This window comes from Salvelinus namaycush, unplaced genomic scaffold, assembly GCF_016432855.1.
Source record: "Salvelinus namaycush isolate Seneca unplaced genomic scaffold, SaNama_1.0 Scaffold73, whole genome shotgun sequence".
NCBI classification, from domain to species: domain Eukaryota; kingdom Metazoa; phylum Chordata; class Actinopteri; order Salmoniformes; family Salmonidae; genus Salvelinus; species Salvelinus namaycush.
The window spans coordinates 274,503-301,892 of record NW_024061453.1 but is presented as its reverse complement, the minus strand read 5'-3'; the positions used below and the strand labels follow the sequence as shown (position 1 = coordinate 301,892).

General features: G+C 47.2%; 1 protein-coding gene across 1 annotated transcript in view; it reads left to right on the top strand.

Moving 5' to 3' along the window:
* ptbp3 (polypyrimidine tract binding protein 3) overlaps positions 1-27,390 on the top strand; it is a 98,164-nt gene that overhangs the window by 44,768 nt on the left and 26,006 nt on the right. Inside the window, exons 3-6 of the mRNA XM_038987447.1 lie at positions 4,029-4,198; positions 10,245-10,391; positions 14,016-14,183; positions 15,619-15,729. Of these exons, the coding sequence (XP_038843375.1) occupies positions 4,029-4,198; positions 10,245-10,391; positions 14,016-14,183; positions 15,619-15,729 (596 nt within the window). The remainder of the gene's footprint in view (positions 1-4,028; positions 4,199-10,244; positions 10,392-14,015; positions 14,184-15,618; positions 15,730-27,390) is intronic.

Here is a 27,390-nt window from a genome sequence, read left to right as displayed (position 1 = left end):
TGTTTCTCTCTGTCTCCCTGTTTCTCTCTGTCTCCCTGTTTCTCTCTGTTTCTCTCTGTTTCTCTCTGTCTCCCTGTTTCCCTCTGTCCCCCTGTGTCTCTCTGTCTCTCTGTTTCTCTCTGTCTCCATGTTTCTCTCTGTCTCCCTGTTTCTCTCTGTCTCTCTGTTTCTCTCTGTCTCCATGTTTCTCTCTGTCTCCCTGTTTCTCTCTGTCTCCCTGTTTCTCTCTGTCTATCTGTGTCTCTCTGTCTCCCTGTGTCTCTCTGTCTCCCTGTTTCTCTCTGTCTCCCTGTTTCTCTCTGTCTCCCTGTTTCTCTCTGTCTCCCTGTTTCTCTCTGTCTCCCTGTTTCTCTCTCCCTCCGGGCCCTCTGTCTCCCTGTTTCTCTCTGTCTCCCTGTTTCTCTCTGTCTCTCTGTTTCTCTCTGTCTCCCTGTTTCTCTCTGTCTCCCTGTTTCTCTCTGTCTCCCTGTTTCTCTCTGTTTCTCCCTGTCTCTCTGTCTCCCTGTGTCTCTCTGGCTCCCTGTTTCTCTCTGTCTCCCTGTTTCTCTCTGTCTCCCTGTTTCTCTCTGTCTCCCTGTTTCTCTCTGTCTCCCTGTTTCTCTCTGTCTCCCTGTTTCTCTCTGTCTCCCTGTTTCTCTCTGTCTCTCTGTGTCTCTCTGTCTCCCTGTTTCTCTCTGTCTCTCTGTGTCTCTCTGTCTCCCTGTTTCTCTCTGTCTCCCTGTTTCTCTCTGTCTCTCTGTTTCTCTCTGTCTCCCTGTTTCTCTCTGTCCCCCTGTTTCTCTCTGTCTCCCTGTTTCTCTCTGTCTCCCTGTTTCTCTCTGTCTCCATGTTTCTCTCTGTCTCCCTGTTTCTCTCTGTCTCCCTGTTTCTCTCTGTCTCTCTGTGTCTCTCTGTCTCCCTGTTTCTCTCTGTCTCTCTGTGTCTCTCTGTCTCCCTGTGTCTCTCTGTCTCCCTGTTTCTCTCTGTCTCCCTGTTTCTCTCTGTCTCCCTGTTTCTCTCTGTCTCCCTGTTTCTCTCTGTCTCCCTGTTTCTCTCTGTCTCCCTGTTTCTCTCTGTCTCCCTGTTTCTCTCTGTCTCCCTGTTTCTCTCTGCCTCCCTGTTTCTCTCTGTCTCCCTGTGTCTCTCTGTCTCCCTGTTTCTCTCTGTCTCCCTGTTTCTCTCTGTCCCCCTGTGTCTCTCTGTCTCCCTGTTTCTCTCTGTCTCCCTGTTTCTCTCTGTCTCCCTGTGTCTCTCTGTCTCCCTGTTTCTCTCTGTCTCCCTGTGTCTCTCTGTCTCCCTGTTTCTCTCTGTCTCCCTGTGTCTCTCTGTCTCCCTGTTTCTCTCTGTCTCCCTGTGTCTCTCTGTCTCCCTGTTTCTCTCTGTCTCCCTGTTTCTCTCTGTCTCCATGTTTCTCTGTGTCTCCATGTTTCTCTCTGTCTCCATGTTTCTCTGTGTGATTTAATGGAAGAAGGATGGTAGACAGGGTGGGTGTGTCCATAGTTTGCATGCTGGGAATGTTCCTGTTTGTTTAGAGGAACAATGACAAGGCTTCCACAGGAGCACCGCTTGGCTGGCCAGGCTGCATAACACACAATGTTAAGGAGCACCGCTTGGCTGGCCAGGCTGCATAACACACAATGTTAAGGAGCACCGCTTGGCTGGCCAGGCTGCATAACACACAATGTTAAGGAGCACCGCTTGGCTGGCCAGGCTGCATAACACACAATGTTAAGGAGCACCGCTTGGCTGGCCAGACTGCATAACACACAATGTTAAGGAGCACCGCTTGGCTGGCCAGGCTGCATAACACACAATGTTAAGGAGCACCGCTTGGCTGGCCAGGCTGCATAACACACAATGTTAAGGAGCACCGCTTGGCCGGCCAGGCTGCATAACACACAATGTTAAGGAGCACCGCTTGGCTGGCCAGGCTGCATAACACACAATGTTAAGGAGCACCGCTTGGCTGGCCAGGCTGCATAACACACAATGTTAAGGAGCACCGCTTGGCCGGCCAGGCTGCATAACACACAATGTTAAGGAGCACCGCTTGGCTGGCCAGGCTGCATAACACACAATGTTAAGGAGCACCGCTTGGCTGGCCAGGCTGCATAACACACAATGTTAAGGAGCACCGCTTGGCTGGCCAGGCTGCATAACACACAATGTTAAGGAGCACCGCTTGGCCGGCCAGGCTGCATAACACACAATGTTAAGGAGCACCGCTTGGCTGGCCAGGCTGCATAACACACAATGTTAAGGAGCACCGCTTGGCTGGCCAGGCTGCATAACACACAATGTTAAGGAGCACCGCTTGGCCGGCCAGGCTGCATAACACACAATGTTAAGGAGCACCGCTTGGCTGGCCAGGCTGCATAACACACAATGTTAAGGAGCACCGCTTGGCTGGCCAGGCTGCGTAACACACAATGTTAAGGAGCACCGCTTGGCTGAGCCGCATTCTATAAACTATGTATGTGTTTCGTCAAGTTCTGTCATTATTGATGACCCACAATCAACTGGGTGATATTCAATATGGCACAATATAGCAAAACGTTGTGCATTGGAAAGACAAAACCAACGTTTGTTATTGGACAAGTTCTGGTAGTCCCTCCCAGTTTCAGTCCCTTTTTTCCCCGTTCGGTGCCTAATTAATCATTTCCTTAAGTGTTCCCTCAGACTGTATCCTCATTTCCAGAAGGGGTTTTAAGCTGTGCCCTTACTGACTGCTGTTCTCTCTCTCTCTCTCTCTCTCTCTCTCTCTCTCTCTCTCTCTCTCTCTCTCTCTCTCTCTCTCTCCCTCTCCCTCTCTCTCTCTCTCTCTCTCTCTCTCTCTCTCTCCCTCTCTCTCTCTCTCTTCCTCTATCTCGCTCTCTCTCTCGCTCTCTCTCTCTCTCTCTCTCTCTCTCTCTCTCTCTCTCTCTCCCTCCCTCTCTCTCTTTCACCCCCTCTCTCTCTCCCTCCCTCTCTCTCTTTCACCCCCTCTCTCTCTCCCTCCCTCTCTCTCTTTCACCCCCTCTCTCTCTCCCTCCCTCTCTCTCTTTCACCCCCTCTCTCTCTCCCTCCCTCTCTCTCTTTCCCCCCTCTCTCTCCCCCCCTCTCTCTCCCTCCCTCTCTCTCTTTCACCCCCTCTCTCTCTCCCCCCCTCTCTCTCTTTCACCCCCCCTCTCTCTCTCTCTCTCTCTCTCTCTCTCTCTCACCCCCTCTCCATCTCTCTCTCTCTCTCTCTCTCTCTCCCTCCCTCTCTCTCTTTCACCCCCTCTCTCTCTCTCTCTCTCTCTCTCTCTCTCTCTCTCTCTCTCTCTCTCTCTCTCTCTCTCTCTCTCTCTCTCTCACCCCCTCTCCATCTCTCTCTCTCTCGCTCTCTCCCTCACTCTCTCTCTCTCTACCCCCCCCTCTCTCTCTCACCCCCTCTCCATCTCTCTCTCCCTCTCTCTCTGCTCTGCCCCCTCTCTCTCTCTCTCTCTCTCTCTCTCTCTCTCTCTCTCTTCCTCTATCTCGCTCTCTCTCTCGCTCTCTCTCTCCCTCCCTCTCTCTCTTTCACCCCCTCTCTCTCTCCCTCCCTCTCTCTCTTTCACCCCCTCTCTCTCTCTCTCTCTCTCTCTCTCTCTCTCTCACCCCCTCTCCATCTCTCTCTCTCTCTCTCCCTCCCTCTCTCTCTTTCACCCCCTCTCTCTCTCTCTCTCTCTCTCTCTCTCTCTCTCTCTCTCTCTCTCTCTCTCTCACCCCCTCTCCATCTCTCTCTCTCTCGCTCTCTCCCTCACTCTCTCTCTCTCTACCCCCCCCCTCTCTCTCTCACCCCCTCTCCATCTCTCTCTCCCTCTCTCTCTGCTCTGCCCCCTCTCTCTCTCTCTCTCTCTCTCTCTCTCTCTCTCTCTCTCTCTCTCTCTCTCTCTCTCTCTCTCTCTCTCTCTCTCTGTCTCTCTCTCTCTCTGTCTCTCTCTCTCTCTCTCTCTCTACCCCCCCCTCTCTCTCTCACCCCCTCTCCATCTCTCTCTCCCTCTCTCTCTGCTCTGCCCCCTCTACCCTCTCTCTCTCCCATCCTACAGCTAATGGCAACGATAGCAGACAGTTTAAAGGAGATCGTTCTCCCTGTGGTCCTTCCCGAGTCCTCCACGTCCGCAAGGTTCCCATCGAGGTGTCTGAGGCTGAGCTCATCTCTCTAGGAGTCCCCTTCGGTAGAGTCACCAACCTGTTGATGCTGAAAGGGAAAAACCAGGTAGGAACAGTCTCCTCTACCTCCACTTGTTCTCCACCTGCCTTCCTCTACCCCCCCTGCCTTCCTCTACCCCCCCTGCCTTCCTCTACCCCCCCTGCCTTCCTCTACCTCCCCTGCCTTCCTCTACCCCCCTGCCTTTCTCTACCCCCCCTGCCTTGCTCTACCTCCCCTGCCTTCCTCTACCCCCCCTGCCTTGCTCTACCTCCCCTGCCTTCCTCTACCCCCCCTGCCTTCCTCTACCCCCCCTGCCTTCCTCTACCCCCCCTGCCTTCCTCTACCCCCCCCTGCCTTGCTCTACCTCCCCTGCCTTCCTCTACCCCCCCTGCCTTGCTCTACCTCCCCTGCCTTCCTCTACCCCCCCTGCCTTCCTCTACCCCACCTGCCTTCCTCTACCCCACCTGCCTTCCTCTACCCCCCCTGCCTTTCTCTACCTCCCCCTGCCTTCCTCTACCTCCCCCTGCCTTTCTCTACCTCCCCCTGCCTTCCTCTACCCCCCTGCCTTTCTCTACCTCCCCCTGCCTTTCTCTACCTCCCCCTGCCTTCCTCTACCCCCCCTGCCTTCCTCTACCCCCCCTGCCTTGCTCTACCCCCCTGCCTTGCTCTACCCCCCTGCCTTCCTCTACCCCCCTGCCTTGCTCTACCCCCCCTGCCTTGCTCTACCCCCCCCTGCCTTCCTCTACCCCCCCCTGCCTTGCTCTACCCCCCCTGCCTTCCTCTACCCCCCCTGCCTTGCTCTACCCCCCCTGCCTTCCTCTACCCCCCTGCCTTCCTCTACCCCCCCCTGCCTTTCTCTACCTCCCCCTGCCTTCCTCTACCCCCCCTGCCTTCCTCTACCCCCCCTGCCTTCCTCTACCCCCCTGCCTTTCTCTACCCCCCCCCCTGCCTTCCTCTACCTCCCCTGCCTTCCTCTACCCCCCTGCCTTGCTCTACCCCCCCTGCCTTCCTCTACCCCCCCTGCCTTGCTCTACCCCCCCTGCCTTTCTCTACCTCCCCCTGCCTTGCTCTACCCCCCCTGCCTTCCTCTACCCCCCCTGCCTTGCTCTACCCCCCCTGCCTTTCTCTACCTCCCCCTGCCTTGCTCTACCTCCCCCGTGCCTTCCTCTACCTCCCCCTGCCTTCCTCTAACTTCACTTGTTCTCCCCCTGCCTCCACCTGCCTTCCTCTACCCCCCCTGCCTTCCTCTACCCCCCTGCCTTGCTCTACCCCCCTGCCTTTCTCTACCTCCCCCTGCCTTCCTCTACCCCCCTGCCTTGCTCTACCCCCCTGCCTTTCTCTACCTCCCCCTGCCTTCCTCTACCTCCCCTGCCTTGCTCTACCCCCCTGCCTTTCTCTACCTCCCCCTGCCTTCCTCTACCCCCCCTGCCTTTCTCTACCTCCCCCTGCCTTCCTCTACCTCCCCCTGCCTTCCTCTACCCCCCTGCCTTTCTCTACCTCCCCCTGCCTTCCTCTACCCCCCTGCCTTTCTCTACCTCCCCCTGCCTTCCTCTACCCCCCTGCCTTTCTCTACCTCCCCCTGCCTTTCTCTACCTTCACTTGTCCTCCCCATGCCTCTCCCGGTCTCCCCCTGTCTTCCACTACCTTCACTTGTTCTCCCCTGCCTCTTCCTGCCTCCCCCCTGCTTCCCCACATTCTGCTCAAGGACCCTTTCACATTCAAATGGAAATGTGAAATTTACACAAGAATAGAAAGACTCCATTTACTAAATACTCTGATACATAAATTATCCTGTCCAATTTGTCTGGCTTGATTGGTTCTATTAGGTATCAAGAGAGATCCAGCATAATGTGTCCTCCGTTTAGCTGAGAATGAGTCTTATTTAGTACAACCCAAGTTCCATTTCCCCATAGTTGTGTCTCTTAAAAGGTGCAAAACTTGCATTGGAATGAATGGGGGAAAAAATGACATTGTAAATGTTAACATTTATAACATTGTGACTATGGGTGTTTCTAGGATTTGAAGACATTGAGGGGGCTTAGATCAAAGGGGGGGGCATCCTCTGCTGGCAAACGTAATAATACGTGAGCAAGATTTAGGTATCTTCACATTTCTTATGCAGGCAACGAGGACAATGGTCACTGAACATATTAGCAAATATCCTTTTGGCTGTAAACGTCTGAGGGGATATATGCTTCAGTCAGGAAAAAAACGTTCTCACGTCTCTTCGGTCTCAGCTAGCTAGCAAACCAGTAGCTACCAACGTGGCTAGCTTGCCAAGCTAGCTACAGAACCAAAACCCATCAAATACACTTGCTGGAAATAAACAGATTTTCCTAATATAATGACTTATATCAACATCCTTAGTTTGCCCATTCACTAATTATATTAATTTATAACACAGCCTGTCACCCAGTAGCTTAAGAATGCAGAGTGCTATCGCTAGCTTATTAGCATTAGCCAATCCTTATGCTGAGGGAGACTAGCTAGTTAGCTACCACCAACCCTTATGTTGAGAGAGACTAGCTAGTTAGCTACCACCAACCCTTATGCTGAGGGAGACTAGCTAGTTAGCTACCACCAACCCTTATGTTGAGAGAGACTAGCTAGTTAGCTACCACCAACCCTTATGCTGAGGGAGACTAGCTAGTTAGCTACCACCAACCCTTATGCTGAGGGAGACTAGCTAGTTAGCTACCACCAACCCTTATGCTGAGGGAGACTAACTACCACCAACCCTTATGCTGAGGGAGACTAGCTAGTTAGCTACCACCAACCCTTATGCTGAGGGAGACTAACTAGTTAGCTACCACCAACCCTTATGCTGAGGGAGACTAGCTAGTTAGCTACCAACAACCCTTATGCTGAGGGAGACTAGCTAGTTAGCTACCACCAACCCTTATGTTGAGGGAGACTAGCTAGTTAGCTACCACCAACCCTTATGCTGAGGGAGACTAGCTAGTTAGCTACCACCAACCCTTATGCTGAGAGAGACTAGCTAGTTAGCTACCACCAACCCTTATGCTGAGGGAGACTAGCTACCACCAACCCTTATGCTGAGGGAGACTAGCTAGTTAGCTACCACCAACCCTTATGCTGAGGGAGACTAACTACCACCAACCCTTATGCTGAGGGAGACTAGCTAGTTAGCTACCACCAACCCTTATGCTGAGGGAGACTAACTACCACCAACCCTTATGCTGAGGGAGACTAGCTAGTTAGCTACCACCAACCCTTATGCTGAGGGAGACTAACTAGTTAGCTACCACCAACCCTGCACAAACCTGTGGCTAACTCTGCTGCACTTTGACTTTCTGGCTGCCCTTCCCTCTCATTCACTACTTCCTCTTCTACCCTCTCATTCACTACTTCCTCTTCTGCCCTCTCATTCACTACTTCCACTTCTGCCCTCTCATTCACTACTTCCTGTTCTGCCCTCTCATTCACTACTTTCTGTTCTGCCCTCTCATTCACTACTTTCTGTTCTGCCCTCTCATTCACTACTTCCTGTTCTGCCCTCTCATTCACTACTTCCTGTTCTGCCCTCTCATTCACTACTTCCTCTTCTGCCCTCTCATTCACTACTTCCTCTTCTGCCCTCTCATTCACTACTTCCTGTTCTGCCCTCTCATTCATTACTTCCTGCTCTGCCCTCTCATTCACTACTTCCTCTTCTGCCCTCTCATTCACTACTTCCTGCTCTGCCCTCTCATTCACTACTTCCTGCTCGTGCCTTCTCATTCACTACTTCCTGCTCGTACTCAACCTGATCAACCTGCTCTCTTTTTTTGACTCTCTTTCGGAAGAAGTTCTGAACATCCATATTTGCTCTGTACTGCAGACTCTGACTGAGTGACAGGCAGGAAATAAAAGTAACTTTTTGGTCCACCAGACACTGTGGCAGGTAGATTAAAAAATCTATCAGCCAACAAATTTTTTTCCCATAACAATTACACCAACAAAAAAATAAAAAATATGAGCATGCTTTGTAATATAAACAATATTTTACCTTTATTTAACTAGGCAAGTCTGTTAAGAACAAATTATTATTTTCAATGACGGTCTAGGAACAGTGGGTTTAACTACCTTGTCAGCTCAGGGATTCAATCTTGCAACCTTTCGGTTACTAGTCCAACACTCTAACCACTAGGCTACCTGCTGTGTATTAGTAGTAAGAAGTAATGTGGTATATTGTTTAATTTAATTTTCTGTGACCTGAGTCTAACCTAAATATCACATAGAGACAAAAAAATGTACCTGCCTTTAAGGCCCGGGGGTTACCGCGGTAACGTGACTCAAGTCCTGTTTGTGCCTGTGAGATTGAGTCTGACTGGTAGAAGCACAGATAGAACAGTGAGACAGATATTTCACTGGATGTGTAAATGTGAAGCATCCCCTTGGTGTTTCCACTCACTACCAAATATGGTAGTGAGTGGAAGCCAAGTATCCGGCAGTGGGAGAAGATGGAATGAGATAGTTTGGCCGGCATTCTGCTACTTTTCTCATTGATAAAACATTTGATCTCAATACAGTTTCCTGTTCCCAAAACTAGAATCTGTTACGAACAGAGTGGTCTAAGTTTTGTAGACTTTACCCTTTTTTAAAGTAAAAAAAAATTGTATTGTTTAGAAGGAGTGCAAAGGCGAATTGAGTTATTGCACGCGCGCACTTCACAGAGTAGGTGTTCCCTAACGGAAATATGCAAATATGTGCTACAACGCGCCAATAGGATCTCGCTAGTTTGTGCTTGGCTCTGCCCACCTCCTTGCTTGTTCTGCCCACTGTGACTCATTTGTTCCCCCGTTTGAAACGACGGGCTGTGGTCTATCTTGGTTTAGTTATACACATCTTTGGTGGAAGCGTTGTCTTCTCTTCTCTAGCAGTTGAAACTCAAACATAGAAAAACAAAATAGCTTGTGAACAAAACAATGGAAATAGCCAAGAAACACAAGGACAAAAGTATAACTTCAGTAGACTTTAGTTTCAAGTAAATTAGACCAACTTTTATACCTGTGCGCTGCGCTTCTAAAAGTCTTTCACTCGGCTCTTCACGTGCGCACAGCCCCCAGCCAGGAAGTGTTGCAGCGCGGGGCTGGAATAGGCTGTATTGGATTTGTAGTTCTTTAACTTTGTGTGATTAATAAAAATTTAAAATGTCAGTAAAAAAAAAATCTGCATAGAGCAAGTGATTTGTGGTTATGCAAAATCATATCAGACTTAAATAAATAAAAATAAAAAATAGCATATGAAAAGTTTTTCCACATTTTGTTACGTTACAGACTTATTCTAAAATTGATTACATTTTTTTTATTTTCTCGTCAATCTACACACAATAACCCATAACGACAAAGCGAAAACAAGTTTTTATAAATTTTAGCTAATTTATTAAAAAAATGAAAACTGAAATACATTATTTACATAAGTATTCAGACCCTTTACTCAGTACTTTGTTGAAGGACCTTTGGTAGCGATTACAGCCTAGAGTCTTCTTGGGTATGTCACTACAAGCTTGGCACACCTGTATTTGGGGAGTTTCTCCCATTCTTCTCTGCAGATCCTCTCAATCTCTGTTAGGTTGGATGGGGAGCGTTGCTGCACAGCTATTTTCAGGTCTCTGGGTTCAAAATGTCAGTCTTCTGTGATGTTTATAAAGTGTAATATTGGGATGCAAACTCAAAATGTAATACATGTCAACTCTGTATCTGACATGGTACAGGTGTCTTCTTTATTTTAAACACATAACCATATGTGAGGTGGATACTTCTGTTACAAAGTAGATTTGTTTAAGACTTCCAAGAATCACTGTGTGACCCTGATTTAGTTAGTAACACAGTACCCTGATCACTGTGGTGACCCTGATTTAGCCCACTGCAGTAAAAGGTTAAAAGCAATGTTCCCACATTTGCGGAGATCACATTCAAGGTAAACGCTGCATATGACGGCGCAAACGTAAATGACCTTTCAATGGCGCATTGTCCAAATCGCGATCGGATTGAATCCCGGACTAAGTTTCTATTGGTACTAATATACATACATTTCACTGTAGCTTTGTCTTGTACAAGCGTACGTGTCTGACGTAAGTATCTTTGTTGTTCCCTCCCTAACCAACCAGGCTTTTATAGAAATGGCTTCTGAAGAGGCAGCGATCACCATGGTGAACTACTACACCACAGCAACACCTCACGTACGCAACCAGCCAGTCTACATCCAGTACTCCAACCACCGCGAGCTCAAGACCGACAACCTGCCCAATCAGGGGGTGAGTACAGTCCAACCTGACCAATCAGGGGCTGAGTACAGTCCAACCTGCCCAATCAGGGGCTGAGTACAGTCCAACCTGCCCAATCAGGGGCTGAGTACAGTCCAACCTGCCCAATCAGGGGCTGAGTACAGTCCAACCTGCCCAATCAGGGGCTGAGTACAGTCCAACCTGCCCAATCAGGGGCTGAGTACAGTCCAACCTGACCAATCAGGGGGTGAGTACAGTCCAACCTGCCCAATCAGGGGCTGAGTACAGTCCAACCTGACCAATCAGGGGCTGAGTACAGTCCAACCTGACCAATCAGGGTCTGAGCACAGTCCAACCTGACCAATCAGGGGCTGAGCACAGTCCAACCTGACCAATCAGGGGCTGAGCACAGTCCAACCTGACCAATCAGGGGTTGAGGACAGTCCAACCTGACCAATCAGGGGTTGAGGACAGTCCAACCTGACCAATCAGGGGCTGAGTACAGTCCAACCTGACCAATCAGGGGGTGAGTACAGTCCAACCTGACCAATCAGGGGGTGAGTACAGTCCAACCTGACCAATCATAGACTGAATCCGCTGCATGTACATTACAACCTGACCAATCAGGGAGTGAGTATCATAAAGCCTGACCAATCAGGGCCTCAGTCCACCACATGTATACGGATAAAAAAATATAATTTGCAGTTCATATAAGAAAATCGGTCTTTTTAAATAACTAAATTAGGCCATAATCTATGGATTTCACTTGACTGGGAACACAGATATGCATCTGTTGGTCACAGATACCTTAAGAAAAGGTAGGGTCAGTATCTGGTGTGACCACCATTTGCCTCATGCAGCGCAACACATCTCCTTCGCATAGAGTTGATCATGCTGTTGATTGTGGCAACACAAGACATGCAACCAGAGGTCTCTTCACAGTCCCCAGGTCCAGAACAGAGGCTGGGAAACACACAGTATTCAAAAGAGCCATGAATACATGGAACTCTCTGGTAACCCAGGTAACTCAAGGTAGCAATAAAAACAGATTTAAAACCAGACAAAAGAACACCTTACTGCACGTAACAGGACTGTGAAGAGACACGGCCATGTTTGTGTTGTAATTTACACTTTATTGTGTAGGTGGGTGGTCTTGTGCACAAGCCTAGACTTGTGGGAGCCAATTGTGTTGTGACAAGGTAGGGGAGGTATACAGAAGATAGTCCTATTTGGTAAAATACCAAGTCCATATTATGGCAAGAACAGCTCAAATAAGCAAAGAGAAACGACAGTCCATCATTACTATAAGACATGAAGGTCAGTCAATACGGAACATTTCAAGAACTTTCAAAGTTTCTTCAAGCGCAGTCGCCAAAAACCATCAAGCGCTATGATGAAACTGGCTCTCATGAGGACCGCCACAGGAAAGGAAGACCCAGAGTTACCTCTGCTGCAGAGGATAAGTTCATTAGAGTTTAACTGCACCTCAGTTTGCAGCCCAAATAAATGCTTCACAGAGTTCACATAACAGACACATCTCAACATCAACGGTTCAGAGGAGACTGTGTGAATCAGGCCTTCAGGGTTGAAATGATGGAGAAAAAACACTACTAAAGGACACCAATAAGAAGAAGAGACTTGCTTGGGCCAAGAAACATGAGCAATTGACATTAGACAATTGGAAATCTGTCCTTTGGTCTGATGAGTCTAAATTTTAGATTTTTGGTTCCAATCACCTTGTCTTTGTGAGACGCAGAGTAGGTTAACAGATGATCTCTGCATGTGTGGTTCCCTCCGTGAAGCATGGAGGAGGTGGTGTGCTTTGCTTTGGGGTGCTTTGCTGGTGACACTGTCTGTGATTTATTTAGAAATCAAGGCACACTTAACCAGCATGGCTACCACAGCATTCTGCAGCGATATGCCATCCCATCTGGTTTGTCCTTAGTGGGACTATCATTTGTTTTGAACAGAACAATGACCCATAACACACCTCCAGGCTGTGTAAGGGCTATTTGACCAAGGAGAGTGATGGAGTGCTGCATCAGATGACCTGGCCTCCACAATCCCCCGACCTCAAACAATTGAGATGGTTTGGGATGAGTTGGACCGCAGAGTAAAGGGAACTTCTTCAAGACTGTTGGTAAAGCATTCCAGGTGAAGCTGGTTGAGAGAATGCAAAGCTGTCATCAAGGCAAAGGGTGGCTACTTTGAAGAATACATTTTGATTTGTTTAACACTTTTTCGGTTACTACATTACTACATTCCATATGTGTTATTTCATAGTTTTGATATCTTCAATATACACGATGTAGAAAATAGTAAAAAAATAAAGAAAAACCCTTGAATGAGTAGGTGTGTCCAAACTTTTGACTGGTACTGTATATGAAATAAAACTAGTGCACTATACAGTGAAGGAAATAGGTTGCCATTTAGGAGGAGTGTATAACAGGTTGGTCCAGTCCACCGTGGTCAGTTGTTGTGATAGGACCTTTCCAGCAGCAGGCTGGTCCAGTCCACCGTGGTCAGTTGTTGTGATGGGACCTTTCCAGCAGCAGGCTGGTCCAGTCCACCGTGGTCAGTTGTTGTGATAGGACCTTTCCAGCAGCAGGCTGGTCCAGTCCACCGTGGTCAGTTGTTGTGATAGGACCTTTCCAGCAGCAGGCTGGTCCAGTCCACCGTGGTCAGTTGTTGTGATGGGACCTTTCCAGCAGCAGGTTGGTCCAGTCCACCGTGGTCAGTTGTTGTGATAGGACCTTTCCAGCAGCAGGCTGGTCCAGTCCACCGTGGTCAGTTGTTGTGATAGGACCTTTCCAGCAGCAGGCTGGTCCAGTCCACCGTGGTCAGTTGTTGTGATAGGACCTTTCCAGCAGCAGGTTGGTCCAGTCCACCGTGGTCAGTTGTTGTGATAGGACCTTTCCAGCAGCAGGCTGGTCCAGTCCACCGTGGTCAGTTGTTGTGATGGGACCTTTCCAGCAGCAGGCTGGTCCAGTCCACCGTGGTCAGTTGTTGTGATGGGACCTTTCCAGCAGCAGGCTGGTCCAGTCCACCGTGGTCAGTTGTTGTGATGGGACCTTTCCAGCAGCAGGCTGGTCCAGTCCACCGTGGCCAGTTGTTTCTAGCCACTGTAGAGTATCATGTTACAACACAATGGATGACCAATATATATCAATATATTATTTATTGTTTGTTGTCATGGTAAACCCAATGTCTGTTATATTATTGATTGTTTGTTGTCATGGTAAACCCAATGTCTGTTATATGTTATTGATTGTTTGTTGTCATGGTAAACTCAATGTGTATATACTATGTGGTGAGCAGCATTATGAGAATAAGTTAAAAAGTTATATCACTTAGGATTATTGTTTGTTTGGGGTATTAAACCCTACATCCCTCTCTCCTCATCCCCCTCTCCTCTCTCTCCCCCCTCTCCTCTCCTCCCTCTCTCCCCCCTCTCCTCTCCTCCCTCTCTCCCCCTCTCCTATCCTCTCTCGCTTCCACCTCTCCTCCCTCTCTCCCCCTTCTCCTCTCCTCCCTCTCTCCCCCCTCTCCTCTCCTCCCTCTCTCCCCCTCTCCTCCCTCACTCCCCCCTCTCCTATCCTCTCTCTCTTCCCCCTCTCCTCCCTCTCTTCCCCTCTCTACTCCTTTCCCCAACAGAGAGCTCAGGCAGCGTTGCAGGCGGTCAACGCAGTGCATTCTGGGAACATGGCGTTGGGCGGTTCAGCATCGGGCAGTGATGGAGCCTTGATGCCAGGACAGAGCCCCGTGCTGCGCATCATTGTAGAAAACCTCTTCTACCCTGTATCACTGGAGGTCCTACACCAGGTAACCCTGACCTCTAACCTCTTCTACCCTGTATCACTGGAGGTCCTACACCAGGTAACCCTGACCTCTAACCTCTTCTACCCTGTATCACTGGAGGTCCTACACCAGGTAACCCTGACCTCTAACCTATAACCTCTATCACTGGAGTTCCTACACCAGGTAACCCTGACCTCTAACCCTATCTATCACTGGAGGTCCTACACCAGGTAACCCTGACCTCTAACCCCTATCACTGGAGGTCCTACACCAGGTAACCCTGACCTCTAACCCCTATCACTGGAGGTCCTACACCAGGTAACCCTGACCTCTAACCCCTATCACTGGAGGTCCTACACCAGGTAACCCTGACCTCTGACCTCTAACCTCTACCCCTTATCACTGGAGGTCCAACACCAGGTAACCCTGACCTCTAATCTCTATCACTGGAAGTCCTACACCAGGTAACCCTGACCTCTGACCTCTAACCTCTACCCCCTATCACTGGAGGTCCTACATCAGGTAACCCTGACCTCTAACCCCTACCCCCTATCACTGGAAGTCCTACACCAGGTAACCCTGACCTCTGACCTCTAGCCTCTAACCCCTATCACTGGAGGTCCTACACCAGGTAACCCTGACCTCTAACCTCTACCCCCTATCACTGGAGGTCCTACACCAGGTAACCCTGACCTCTAACCTCTACCCCCTATCACTGGAGGTCCTACACCAGGTAACCCTGACCTCTGACCTCTACCCCCTATCACTGGAGGTCCTACATCAGGTAACCCTGACCTCTAACCTCTACCCCCTATCACTGGAGGTCCTACACCAGGTAACCCTGACCTCTAACCTCTTCTACCCTGTATCACTGGAGGTCCTACACCAGGTAACCCTGACCTCTAACCTCTACCCCCTATCACTGGAGGTCCTACACCAGGTAACCCTGACCTCTAACCCCTATCACTGGAGGTCCTACACCAAGTAACCCTGACCTCTAACCCCTATCACTGGAGGTCCTACACCAGGTAACCCTGACCTCTGACCTCTAACCTCTACCCCCTATCACTGGAGGTCCTACACCAGGTAACCCTGACCTCTAGCCTCTAACCCCTATCACTGGAGGTCCTACACCAGGTAACTCTGACCTCGTCTACCCCCTATCACTAGAGGTCCTACACCAGGTAACCCTGACCTCTGACCTCTAACCTCTACCCCCTATCACTGGAGGTCCTACACCAGGTAACCCTGACCTCTGACCTCGTCTACCCTGGACCACTGATTAGATGACTGGTTGAGTTATTGACTGATTAATAGATTGATGGATGCTCAAAGTACTTCACAAAGTAAGGGGGAAATTCTTCTCATCCCAAGTTTTGGAATAATACTCCTCCTCTATGGTGCTAAGTAGCCTAAGAGACATGTTCATATGAACTTGGTTTTTGTTTTGTCTCCATAGATCTTCTCTAAGTTCGGGACAGTCCTGAAGATCATCACTTTTACCAAGAACAACCAGTTCCAGGCCCTGCTACAATACGCTGACCCGATGAATGCCCATCACGCCAAAGTGGTACGTACTGACCCGATGAATGCCCATCACGCCAAAGTGGTACGTACTGACCCGATGAATGCCCATCACGCCAAAGTGGTACGTACTGACCCGATGAATGCCCATCACGCCAAAGTGGTACGTACTGACCCGATGAATGCCCACCACGCCAAAGTGGTACGTACTGACCCGATGAATGCCCACCACGCCAAAGTGGTACGTACTGACCCGATGAATGCCCATCACGCCAAAGTGGTACGTACTGACCCGATGAATGCCCATCACGCCAAAGTGGTACGTACTGACCCGATGAATGCCCATCACGCCAAAGTGGTACGTACTGACCCGATGAATGCCCATCACGCCAAAGTGGTACGTACTGACCCGATGAATGCCCATCACGCCAAAGTGGTACGTAGTCAAAACACTCAAATCAAAATCTAATTTTATTTTGTCACATACACGTGGTGTGCAGATGTTAATGCGAGTGTAGCGAAATGCTTGTGCTTCTAGATACGACAATGCAGTAATATCCAACGAGTAATCTAACCTAACAATTTCACAACAATTACCTTATACACACAAGTGTAAAGGGATAAACAAGAATATGTACATAAAAAAATATATATATATGAATGAGTGATGGTACAGAACGGCATAGGCAAGATGCAGTAGATGGTATAGAGTACAGTATATACATATGAGATGAGTAATGTTGGGTATGTAAACATTATATGAAGTGGAATTGTTTAAAGTGGCTAGTGATACATTTATTACATAAATTCCCATTATTAAAGTGGCTGGAGTTGAGTCATTATGTTGGCAGCAGCCACTCAATGTTAGTGATGGCTGTTTAACAGTCTGATGGCCTTGATAGAAGCTGTTTTTCAGTCTCTCGGTCCCTGCTTTGATGCACCTGTACTGACCTCGCCTTCTGGATGGTAGCGGGGTGAACAGGCAGTGGCTCGGGTGGTTGATATCCTTTATGATCTTTTTGGCCTTCCTGCTGCGCCTTCTTCACCACGCTGTCTGTGTGGGTGGACCATTTCAGTTTGTCCGTGATGTGTACGCCGAGGAACTTAAAACTTTCTACCCTCTCCACTGCTGTCCCGTTGATGTGGATAGGGGGGTGCTCCCTCTGCTGTTTCCTGAAGTCCACGATCATCTCCTTTGTTTTGTTGACGTTGAGTGAGAGGTTGTTTTCCTGACACCACACTCCGAGGGCCCTCACCTCCTCCCTGTAGGCCGTCTCGTCGTTGTTGGTAATCAAGCCTACCACTGTAGTGTCTTCTGCAAACTTGATGATTGAGTTGGAGGCGTGCATGGCCACGCAGTCGTGGATGAACAGGGAGTACAGGAGAGGGCTCAGAACGCACCCTTGTGGGGCCCCAGTGTTGAGGATCAGCGGGGTGGAGATGTTGTTACCTACCCTCACCGCCTGGGGGCGGCCCGTCAGGAAGTCCAGGACCCAGTTGCACAGGGCGGGGTCGAGACCCAGGGTCTTGAGCTTAATGATGAGCTTGGAGGGTACTATGGTGTTGAATACTGAGCTGTAGTCAATGACAGCATTCTTACATAGGTATTCCTCTTGTCCAGATGGGATAGGGCAGAGTGTAGTGTGATTGCGATTGCGCCGTCTGTGGACCTATTGGGGCGGTAAGCAAATTGGAGTGGGTCTAGTGTGTCAGGTAGGGTGGAGGTGATATGGTCCTTGACTAGTCTCTCAAAGCACTTCATGATGATGGAAGTGAGTGCTACGGGGCGGTAGTCATTTAGTTCAGTTATCTTAGCTTTCTTGGGAACAGGAACAATGGTGGCCCTCTTGAAGCATGTGGGAACAGCAGACTGGGATAGGGAATGATTGAATATGTCCTTAAACACACCAGCCAGCTGGTCTGCGCATGCTCTGAGGACACGGATAGGGATGCCGTCTGGGCCTTTAGCCTTGCGAGGGTTGACACGTTTAAATGTTTTGCTCACGTCGGCTCCAGTGAAGGAGAGCCCGCAGGTTTTGGTAGCGGGCCGTGTCGGTGGCACTGTATTGTCCTCAAAGCGAGCAAAGAGGTTGTTTAGTCTGTATGGGAGCAAGACATCCTGGTCCGCGACGGGGCTGGTTTTCCTTTTATAGTCCGTGATTGACTGTAGACCCTGCCACATACCTCTCGTGTCTGAACCGTTGAGTTGCAACTCTACTTTGTCTCTATACTGACACTTATCTTGTAGGTCAGTATAGACGCATAGTTTCCTAGGAACGCGAAGCGAGGCGGCCATCTCTGTTGGCGCCGGACAACAAAAAGGCAACAACAAAAAGGTATAGCTCTGTTTGTACTATCGGGAGTGTATGGTGTTGAAATGGCTGGTTCTCCGGATGCTATATGGCTAACAACATGATCTGTTTCTCTATATGGATGACAATATTATCTGTTTCTCTATATGGATGACAACATGACCTGTTTCTCTATATGGATAACAATATGACCTGTTTCTCTGGAGGCTATATGGATGACAACATGATCTGTTTCTCTATATGGATGACAATATGATCTGTTTCTCTATATGGATGACAATATGATCTGTTTCTCTATATGGATGACAACATGACCTGTTTCTCTGGAGGCTATATGGATAACAACATGATCTGTTTCTCTATATGGATGACAACATGACCTGTTTCTCTATATGGATGACAACATGACCTGTTTCTCTGGAGGCTATATGGATAACAACATGATCTGTTTCTCTATATGGATGACAACATGACCTGTTTCTCTATATGGATAACAATATGACCTGTTTCTCTGGAGGCTATATGGATAACAATATGATCTGTTTCTCTGGAGGCTATATGGATGACAACATGATCTGTTTCTCTATATGGATGACAACATGATCTGTTTCTCTATATGGATGACAACATGATCTGTTTCTCTATATGGATGACAATATGACCTGTTTCTCCGGAGGCTATATGGATGACAACATGATCTGTTTCTCTATATGGATGACAACATGATCTGTTTCTCTATATGGATGACAACATGATCTGTTTCTCTATATGGATGACAACATGACCTGTTTCTCTATATGGATAACAATATGACCTGTTTCTCTGGAGGCTATATGGATAACAATATGATCTGTTTCTCTGGAGGCTATATGGATGACAACATGATCTGTTTCTCTATATGGATGACAACATGATCTGTTTCTCTATATGGATGACAACATGATCTGTTTCTCTATATGGATGACAACATGACCTGTTTCTCTAATAACAATATGACCTGTTTCTCTGGAGGCTATATGGATAACAATATGATCTGTTTCTCTGGAGGCTATATGGATGACAACATGATCTGTTTCTCTATATGGATGACAACATGATCTGTTTCTCTATATGGATGACAACATGATCTGTTTCTCTATATGGATGACAATATGATCTGTTTCTCTATATGGATAACAATATGATCTGTTTCTCTATATGGATGACAATATGATCTGTTTCTCTATATGGATATCAATATGATCTTTTTCTCTATATGGATTACAATATGATCTGTTTCTCCGGAGGCTATATGGATGACAACATGATCTGTTTCTCTATATGGATGACAACATGATCTGTTTCTCTATATGGATGACAACATGATCTGTTTCTCTATATGGATGACAACATGATCTGTTTCTCTATATGGATGACAACATGATCTGTTTCTCTATATGGATGACAATATGACCTGTTTCTCCGGAGGCTATATGGATGACAACATGATCTGTTTCTCTATATGGATGACAACATGATCTGTTTCTCTATATGGATGACAACATGATCTGTTTCTCTATATGGATGACAACATGACCTGTTTCTCTATATGGATAACAATATGACCTGTTTCTCTGGAGGCTATATGGATAACAATATGATCTGTTTCTCTGGAGGCTATATGGATGACAACATGATCTGTTTCTCTATATGGATGACAACATGATCTGTTTCTCTATATGGATGACAACATGATCTGTTTCTCTATATGGATGACAACATGACCTGTTTCTCTATATGGATAACAATATGACCTGTTTCTCTGGAGGCTATATGGATAACAATATGATCTGTTTCTCTGGAGGCTATATGGATGACAACATGATCTGTTTCTCTATATGGATGACAACATGATCTGTTTCTCTATATGGATGACAACATGATCTGTTTCTCTATATGGATGACAATATGATCTGTTTCTCTATATGGATAACAATATGATCTGTTTCTCTATATGGATGACAATATGATCTGTTTCTCTATATGGATATCAATATGATCTTTTTCTCTATATGGATTACAATATGATCTGTTTCTCCGGAGGCTATATGGATGACAATATGATCTGTTTCTCTGAAGGCTATATGGATGACAACATGATCTGTTTCTCTATATGGATGACAACATTATCTGTTTCTCTATATGGATGACAACATGATCTGTTTCTCTATATGGATGACAACATGATCTGTTTCTCTATATGGATGACAACATGATCTGTTTCTCTATATGGATTACAATATGATCTGTTTCTCTGGAGGCTATATGGATGACAACATGATCTGTTTCTCTATATGGATGACAATATGATCTGTTTCCCTGGAGGCTATATGGATGACAATATGATCTGTTTCTCTATATGGATGACAACATGATCTGTTTCTCTATATGGATGACAACATGATCTGTTTCTCTATATGGATTACAATATGATCTGTTTCTCTGGAGGCTATATGGATTCTCTCGTTAACACAGGTGTGAGTGTTGATGAGGACAAGGCTGGAGATCACTCTGTCATGCTGATTGAGTTCGAATAACAGACTGGAAGCTTCAAAAGGAGGGTGGTGCTTGGAATCATTGTTCTTCCTCTGTCAACCATGGTTACCTGCAAGGAAACACGTGCCATCATCATTGCTTTGCACAAAAAGATCTTCACAGGCAAGGATATTGCTGCCAGTAAGATTGCACCTAAATCAACCATTTATTAGATCATCAAGAACTTCAAGGAGAGCAGTTCAATTGTTGTGAAGAAGACTTCAGGACGCCCAAGAAAGTCCAATAAGCGCCAGGACCGTCTCCTAAAGTTGATTCAGCTGCGGGATCGGGGCACCACCAGTACAGAGCTTGCTCAGGAATGGCAGCAGGCAGGTGTGAGTTCATTTGCTCGCACAGTGAGGCGAAGACTTTTGGAGGATGGCCTGGTGTCAAGAAGGGCAGCAAAGAAGCCACTTCTCTCCAGGAAAAACATCTGGGACAGACTGATATTCTACAAAAAAGTACAGGGATTGGGCTGCTGAGGGCTGGGGTAAAGTCATTTTCTCTGATGAATTCCCTTTCCGATTGTTTGGGGCATCCAGAAAAAAGCTTGTCCGGAGAAGACAAGGTGAGCGCTACCATCAGTCCTGTGTCATGCCAACAGTAAAGTATCCTGAGACCATTCATGTGTGGGGTTGCTTCTCATCCAAGGGAGTGGGCTCACTCACAATTTTGCCGAAGAACACAGCCATGAATAAAGAATGGTACCAACACATCCTCCGAGAGCAACTTCTCCCAACCATCCAGGAACAGTTTGGTGACGAACAATGCCTTTTCCAGCATGATGGAGCACCTTGCCATAAGGCAAAAGTGATAACTAAGTAACTCGGGGAACAAAACATCGATATTTTGGGTCCATGTGTAACGGTTCTCGTTGGTGGTAGGAAGAGTGGACCAAGGTGCAGCGTGGTAGGAAGAGTGGACCAAGGTGCAGCGTGGTAGGAAGAGTGGACCAAGGTGCAGCGTGGTAGGAAGAGTGGACCAAGGTGCAGCGTGGTAGGAAGAGTGGACCAAGGTGCAGCGTGGTAGGCGTACATCGTCTTTTTATTGATGACACCAAAACAAAATAACAAAGACAAAAAACGAAAGCGAACAGTTCTGTCAGGTACAGACACTAAACAGAAAACAAGATCCCAACAAAACCCAAAAGGTAAATGACAACTTATATATGATCCCCAATCAGAGACAACGATAGACAGCTGCCTCTGATTGGGAAACAAATTCGGCCAAAAACAAAGAAATAGAAAACATAGACTTTCCCACCCGAGTCACACCCTGACCTAACCAAACATAGAAAATAATAGGGATCTCTAAGGTCAGGGTGTGACACCATGGCCAGGAAACTCCCCAGACCTTAATCCCATTGAGAACTTGTGGTTAATCCTCAAGAGGCGGGTGGACAAACAAAAACCCACAAATTCTGACAAACTCCACGCATTGATTATGCAAGAATGGGCTGCCATCAGTCAGGATGTGGCCCAGAAGTTAATTGACAGCATGCCAGGGCGGATTGCAGAGGTCTTGAAAAAGAAGGGTCAACACTGCAAATATTGACTCTTTGCATCAACTTCGTGTAATTGTCAGTAAAAGCCTTTGACACTTATGAAATGCTTGTAATTATACTTCATTATTCCATAGTAACATCTGACAAAAATACCTAAAGACACTGAAGCAGCAAAATTTGGAAATTAATATTTGTGTCATTCTCAAAACTTTTGGCCACGACTGTACACTGCTGCTACTCTATTATCTATCCTGTTGTCTCGTCACTTCATCCCTAGCTATATGTACATATCTACCTCAATAACCTGTACATCGACTCGGGACTGGTACTCCCTGTATACGGGGCATTCGGAAATTATTCAGACCTCTTGACTTTTCCCACATTTTGTTACGTTACAGCCTTATTCTAAAATAGTTTCAATTGTTTTTTCTCCTAATCAATCTACACACAATGCCCCAAAAATGACAAAGCAGAAACAGGTTTTTAGAAATGTTTGCAAATAAATATCACATTTACATAAGTATTCAGACCCTTTAGTACTTTGTTGAAGCACCTTTGGCAGCGATTACAGCCTCTTCTTGGGGTATGACGCTACAAGCTTGGCACACCTGTATTCACTGGACAAACATACAGGCTAAACATGCTGTCTACCTCTGATCTTGGAGGAGAAGAATAAGGAAGAGGAAGGAGAAGAGGTTGGACAGTGTGTTTTACTGTCTGTAGGGTATTCCAGTATTTCCCCCAGAATTCCCCGGTTTTCCATAAATCCTGGTTGGACGATTCTGCTTTTCCTGCTTATTCCCTACTGATATCTGAAATATTCCAACCAGGATTTCTGGAATTTTGCAACCCTATCTTGTCTGGCTTCTTTTATTTCATCCCTTGCTATAGAGCCCACAGATCAGACACACCAGCCACAGTCAGCCACCTAGAACTCACAGATCACACACACACACACACACACACACACACACACACACACACACACACACACACACACACACACACACACACACACACACACACACACACACACACTCCTAGGCCACAAATCATCAGCCCCCAGGTTTTCATCTGTCAGTGGCTCTGTGGCGAGGAGAGATGAAGGCAGTGAGACCAAACCAGAGATGACAGACAGTAATTATATCCTTTTAGTGTGCTGTAGTCTGGCCTCTGCTCTGACTGTGTTCTGTTGTACTGCTGCCATGTCTTCCCCTGTTCCCCACACAAACAATATATCTGACCCACTACTTTGGTGCACTATATAGGTACTAGGGTGCCCTTTGGGACACATCCTGAACCTAGTGTTGTAGAGAGAATGCGAAGGGGCGGGGGTGAAGTAGAGCCCCAGGGGGCGAGGGTGAAGTAGAGCCCCGGGGGTGAGGGTAAAGTAGAGCCCTGGGGGGTGAAGGTGAGGGTGAAGTAGAGCCCCGGGGGGTGAGGGTGAATTAGAGCCCCGGGGGGTGAGGGTGAAGTAGAGCCCTAGGGGGTGAGGGCGAGGGTGAAGTAGAGCCCCGGGGGCGAGGGTGAAGTAGAGCCCCAGGGGGCGAGGGTGTAGTAGAGCCCCAGGGGGCGAGGGTGAAGTAGAGCCCCGGGGGGTGAGGGTGAAGTAGAGCCCTGGGGGTGAGGGTGAAGTAGAGCCCCGGGGGGCGAGGGTGAAGTAGAGCCCCAGGGGCGAGGGTGAAGTAGAGCCCCAGGGGCGAGGGTGAAGTAGAGCCCCAGGGGGCGAGGGTGACGTAGAGCCCCGGGGGCGAGGGTGAAATAGAGCCCAGGGGGCGAGGGTGAAGTGGCCTGGAGTGGACACAGCAGTGGCCTGATAGTGGACGCAGCAGTGGCCTGATAGTGGACGCAGCAGTGGCATGATAGTGGACACAGCAGTGGCCTGATAGTGGACACAGTAGTGGCCTGATAGTGGACACAGCAGTGGCCTGATAGTGGACACAGCAGTGCCTGATAGTGGACACAGCAGTGGCCTGATAGTCGTTCATCATAAGGGGTTAAATTTAGTGAACGTTGCTCCAGACCTCTAATGGTATCTAGGGGTTGGTCGTAAATGTCACCCGAATCCCCACGGGCCCTGGTTGCTACGACCTCCGACGAGTCATCAAACATGCAAAAGGACAACTTAGGTGGAAGGTGGAATCCTATTACACCGGCTCTGATGCTCGTCGTATGTGGCAGGGCTTGCAGACGCTAACGGAAACCCAGCCGTGAGTTGCCCAGCGACGCAGAACTCCCGAACGGGGAATATAACACTGTGCCCTGTGGGAAAGTCCCTGTTTTTCCGGATGACTGTCTGATCTCGCTTTCCGTGGCGGATGTGCGCAAAACATTTAAACAGGTTAACAATCCCAAGCTATAGACAGAACACCAGGGTGCGTTCTTAAAGAATTCTTAAAGAATGCACCGATAGGGCCTGTGGCGGTCATTACATTTTGTCAGCCGGTGATTGTTAAGCAAATAACTGCCGGTCTCACGGTAATTGGCCATTAATTAACATAAACACATTTAGCATCTCCTGGGTTCCACATACAGCCCACAAGCCACTGATGCTGACGTTTTGGAACATCTACATTTTAAAAAGTCACAATAAATCCATTTAATGTAGCCTCCACCTTCACAATAAATACAATGTTTATTTTAGACAGGTCTAAAGAAACATGATATGTAGAAAATGTAATCTATTTCAGAAGAACAGAATAGCATACTCTGAGTTGTCCTTATTTTAGGCCCTGCTATAGCTATGCCATGTGGCTGTGGGCTACACTAGTTCATTTAGCAGACAAGATTTGCTTAGAATTCCGTGGCATTATTTTATATTATGAAGAATACAAATCAACAAAGCTGAATAAACTAGAAAGGATATTTTTTATGATTTGAGGGAGTGAACACATGTGGCTATTCTGTGTTCAGCGGAATATAACTGTATATAGCTCCACATTGATCTGGTACTTCCTGTATATAGCTCCACATTGATCTGGTACTTCCTGTATATAGCTCCACATTGATCTGGTACTGGTACTCCCTGTATATAGCTCCACATTGATCTGGTACTTCCTGTATATAGCTCCACAGTGATCTGGTACTGGTACTCCCTGTATATAGCTCCACATTGATCTGGTACTCCCTGTATATAGCTCCACATTGATCTGGTACTTCCTGTATATAGCTCCACATTGATCTGGTACTCCCTGTATATAGCTCCACATTGATCTGGTACTCCCTGTATATAGCTCCACATTGATCTGGTACTTCCTGTATATAGCTCCACATTGATCTGGTACTTCCTGTATATAGCTCCACATTGATCTGGTACTTCCTGTATATAGCTCTACATTGATCTGGTACTTCCTGTATATAGCTCCACATTGATCTGGTACTCCCTGTATATAGCTCCACATTGATCTGGTACTGGTACTTCCTGTATATAGCTCTACATTGATCTGGTACTGGTACTTCCTGTATATAGCTCCACATTGATCTGGTACTTCCTGTATATAGCTCCACATTGATCTGGTACTTCCTGTATATAGCTCTACATTGATCTGGTACTCCCTGTATATAGCTCCACATTGATCTGGTACTGGTACTCCCTGTATATAGCTCCACATTGATCTGGTACTCCCTGTATATAGATCCACATTGATCTGGTACTGGTACTCCCTGTATATAGCTCCACATTGATCTGGTACTGGTACTTCCTGTATATAGCTCCACATTGATCTGGTACTGATACTTCCTGTATATAGCTCCACATTGATCTGGTACTTCCTGTATATAGCTCCACATTGATCTGGTACTGGTACTCCCTGTATATAGCTCCACATTGATCTGGTACTCCCTGTATATAGCTCCACATTGATCTGGTACTGGTACTCCCTGTATATAGCTCCACATTGATCTGGTACTTCCTGTATATAGCTCCACATTGATCTGGTACTCCCTGTATATAGCTCCACATTGATCTGGTACTTCCTGTATATAGCTCCATATTGATCTGGTACTCCCTGTATATAGCTCCACATTGATCTGGTACTGGTACTTCCTGTATATAGCTCCACATTGATCTGGTACTGGTACTTCCTGTATATAGCTCCACATTGATCTGGTACTCCCTGTATATAGCTCCACATTGATATGGTACTGGTACTCCCTGTATATAGCTCCACATTGATCTGGTACTCCCTGTATATAGCTCCACATTGATCTGGTACTTCCTGTATATAGCTCCACATTGATCTGGTACTCCCTGTATATAGCTCCACATTGATCTGGTACTCCCTGTATATAGCTCCACATTGATCTGGTACTCCCTGTATATAGCTCCACATTGATCTGGTACTGGTACTTCCTGTATATAGCTCCACATTGATCTGGTACTCCCTGTATATAGCTCCACATTGATCTGGTACTCCCTGTATATAGCTCCATATTGATCTGGTACTTCCTGTATATAGCTCCACATTGATCTGGTACTTCCTGTATATAGCTCCACATTGATCTGGTACTCCCTGTATATAGCTCCACATTGATCTGGTACTTCCTGTATATAGCTCCATATTGATCTGGTACTCCCTGTATATAGCTCCACATTGATCTGGTACTGGTACTTCCTGTATATAGCTCCACATTGATCTGGTACTTCCTGTATATAGCTCCACATTGATCTGGTACTTCCTGTATATAGCTCCACATTGATCTGGTACTCCCTGTATATAGCTCCACATTGATCTGGTACTCCCTGTATATAGCTCCACATTGATCTGGTACTCCCTGTATATAGCTCCACATTGATCTGGTACTTCCTGTATATAGCTCCACATTGATCTGGTACTCCCTGTATATAGCTCCACATTGATCTGGTACTTCCTGTATATAGCTCCATATTGATCTGGTACTCCCTGTATATAGCTCCACATTGATCTGGTACTGGTACTTCCTGTATATAGCTCCACATTGATCTGGTACTTCCTGTATATAGCTCCACATTGATCTGGTACTTCCTGTATATAGCTCCACATTGATCTGGTACTTCCTGTATATAGCTCCACATTGATCTGGTACTTCCTGTATATAGCTCCACATTGATCTGGTACTCCCTGTATATAGCTCCACATTGATCTGGTACTTCCTGTATATAGCTCCACATTGATCTGGTACTCCCTGTATATAGCTCCACATTGATCTGGTACTCCCTGTATATAGCTCCACATTGATCTGGTACTCCCTGTATATAGCTCCACATTGATCTGGTACTTCCTGTATATAGCTCCACATTGATCTGGTACTGGTACTTCCTGTATATAGCTCCACATTG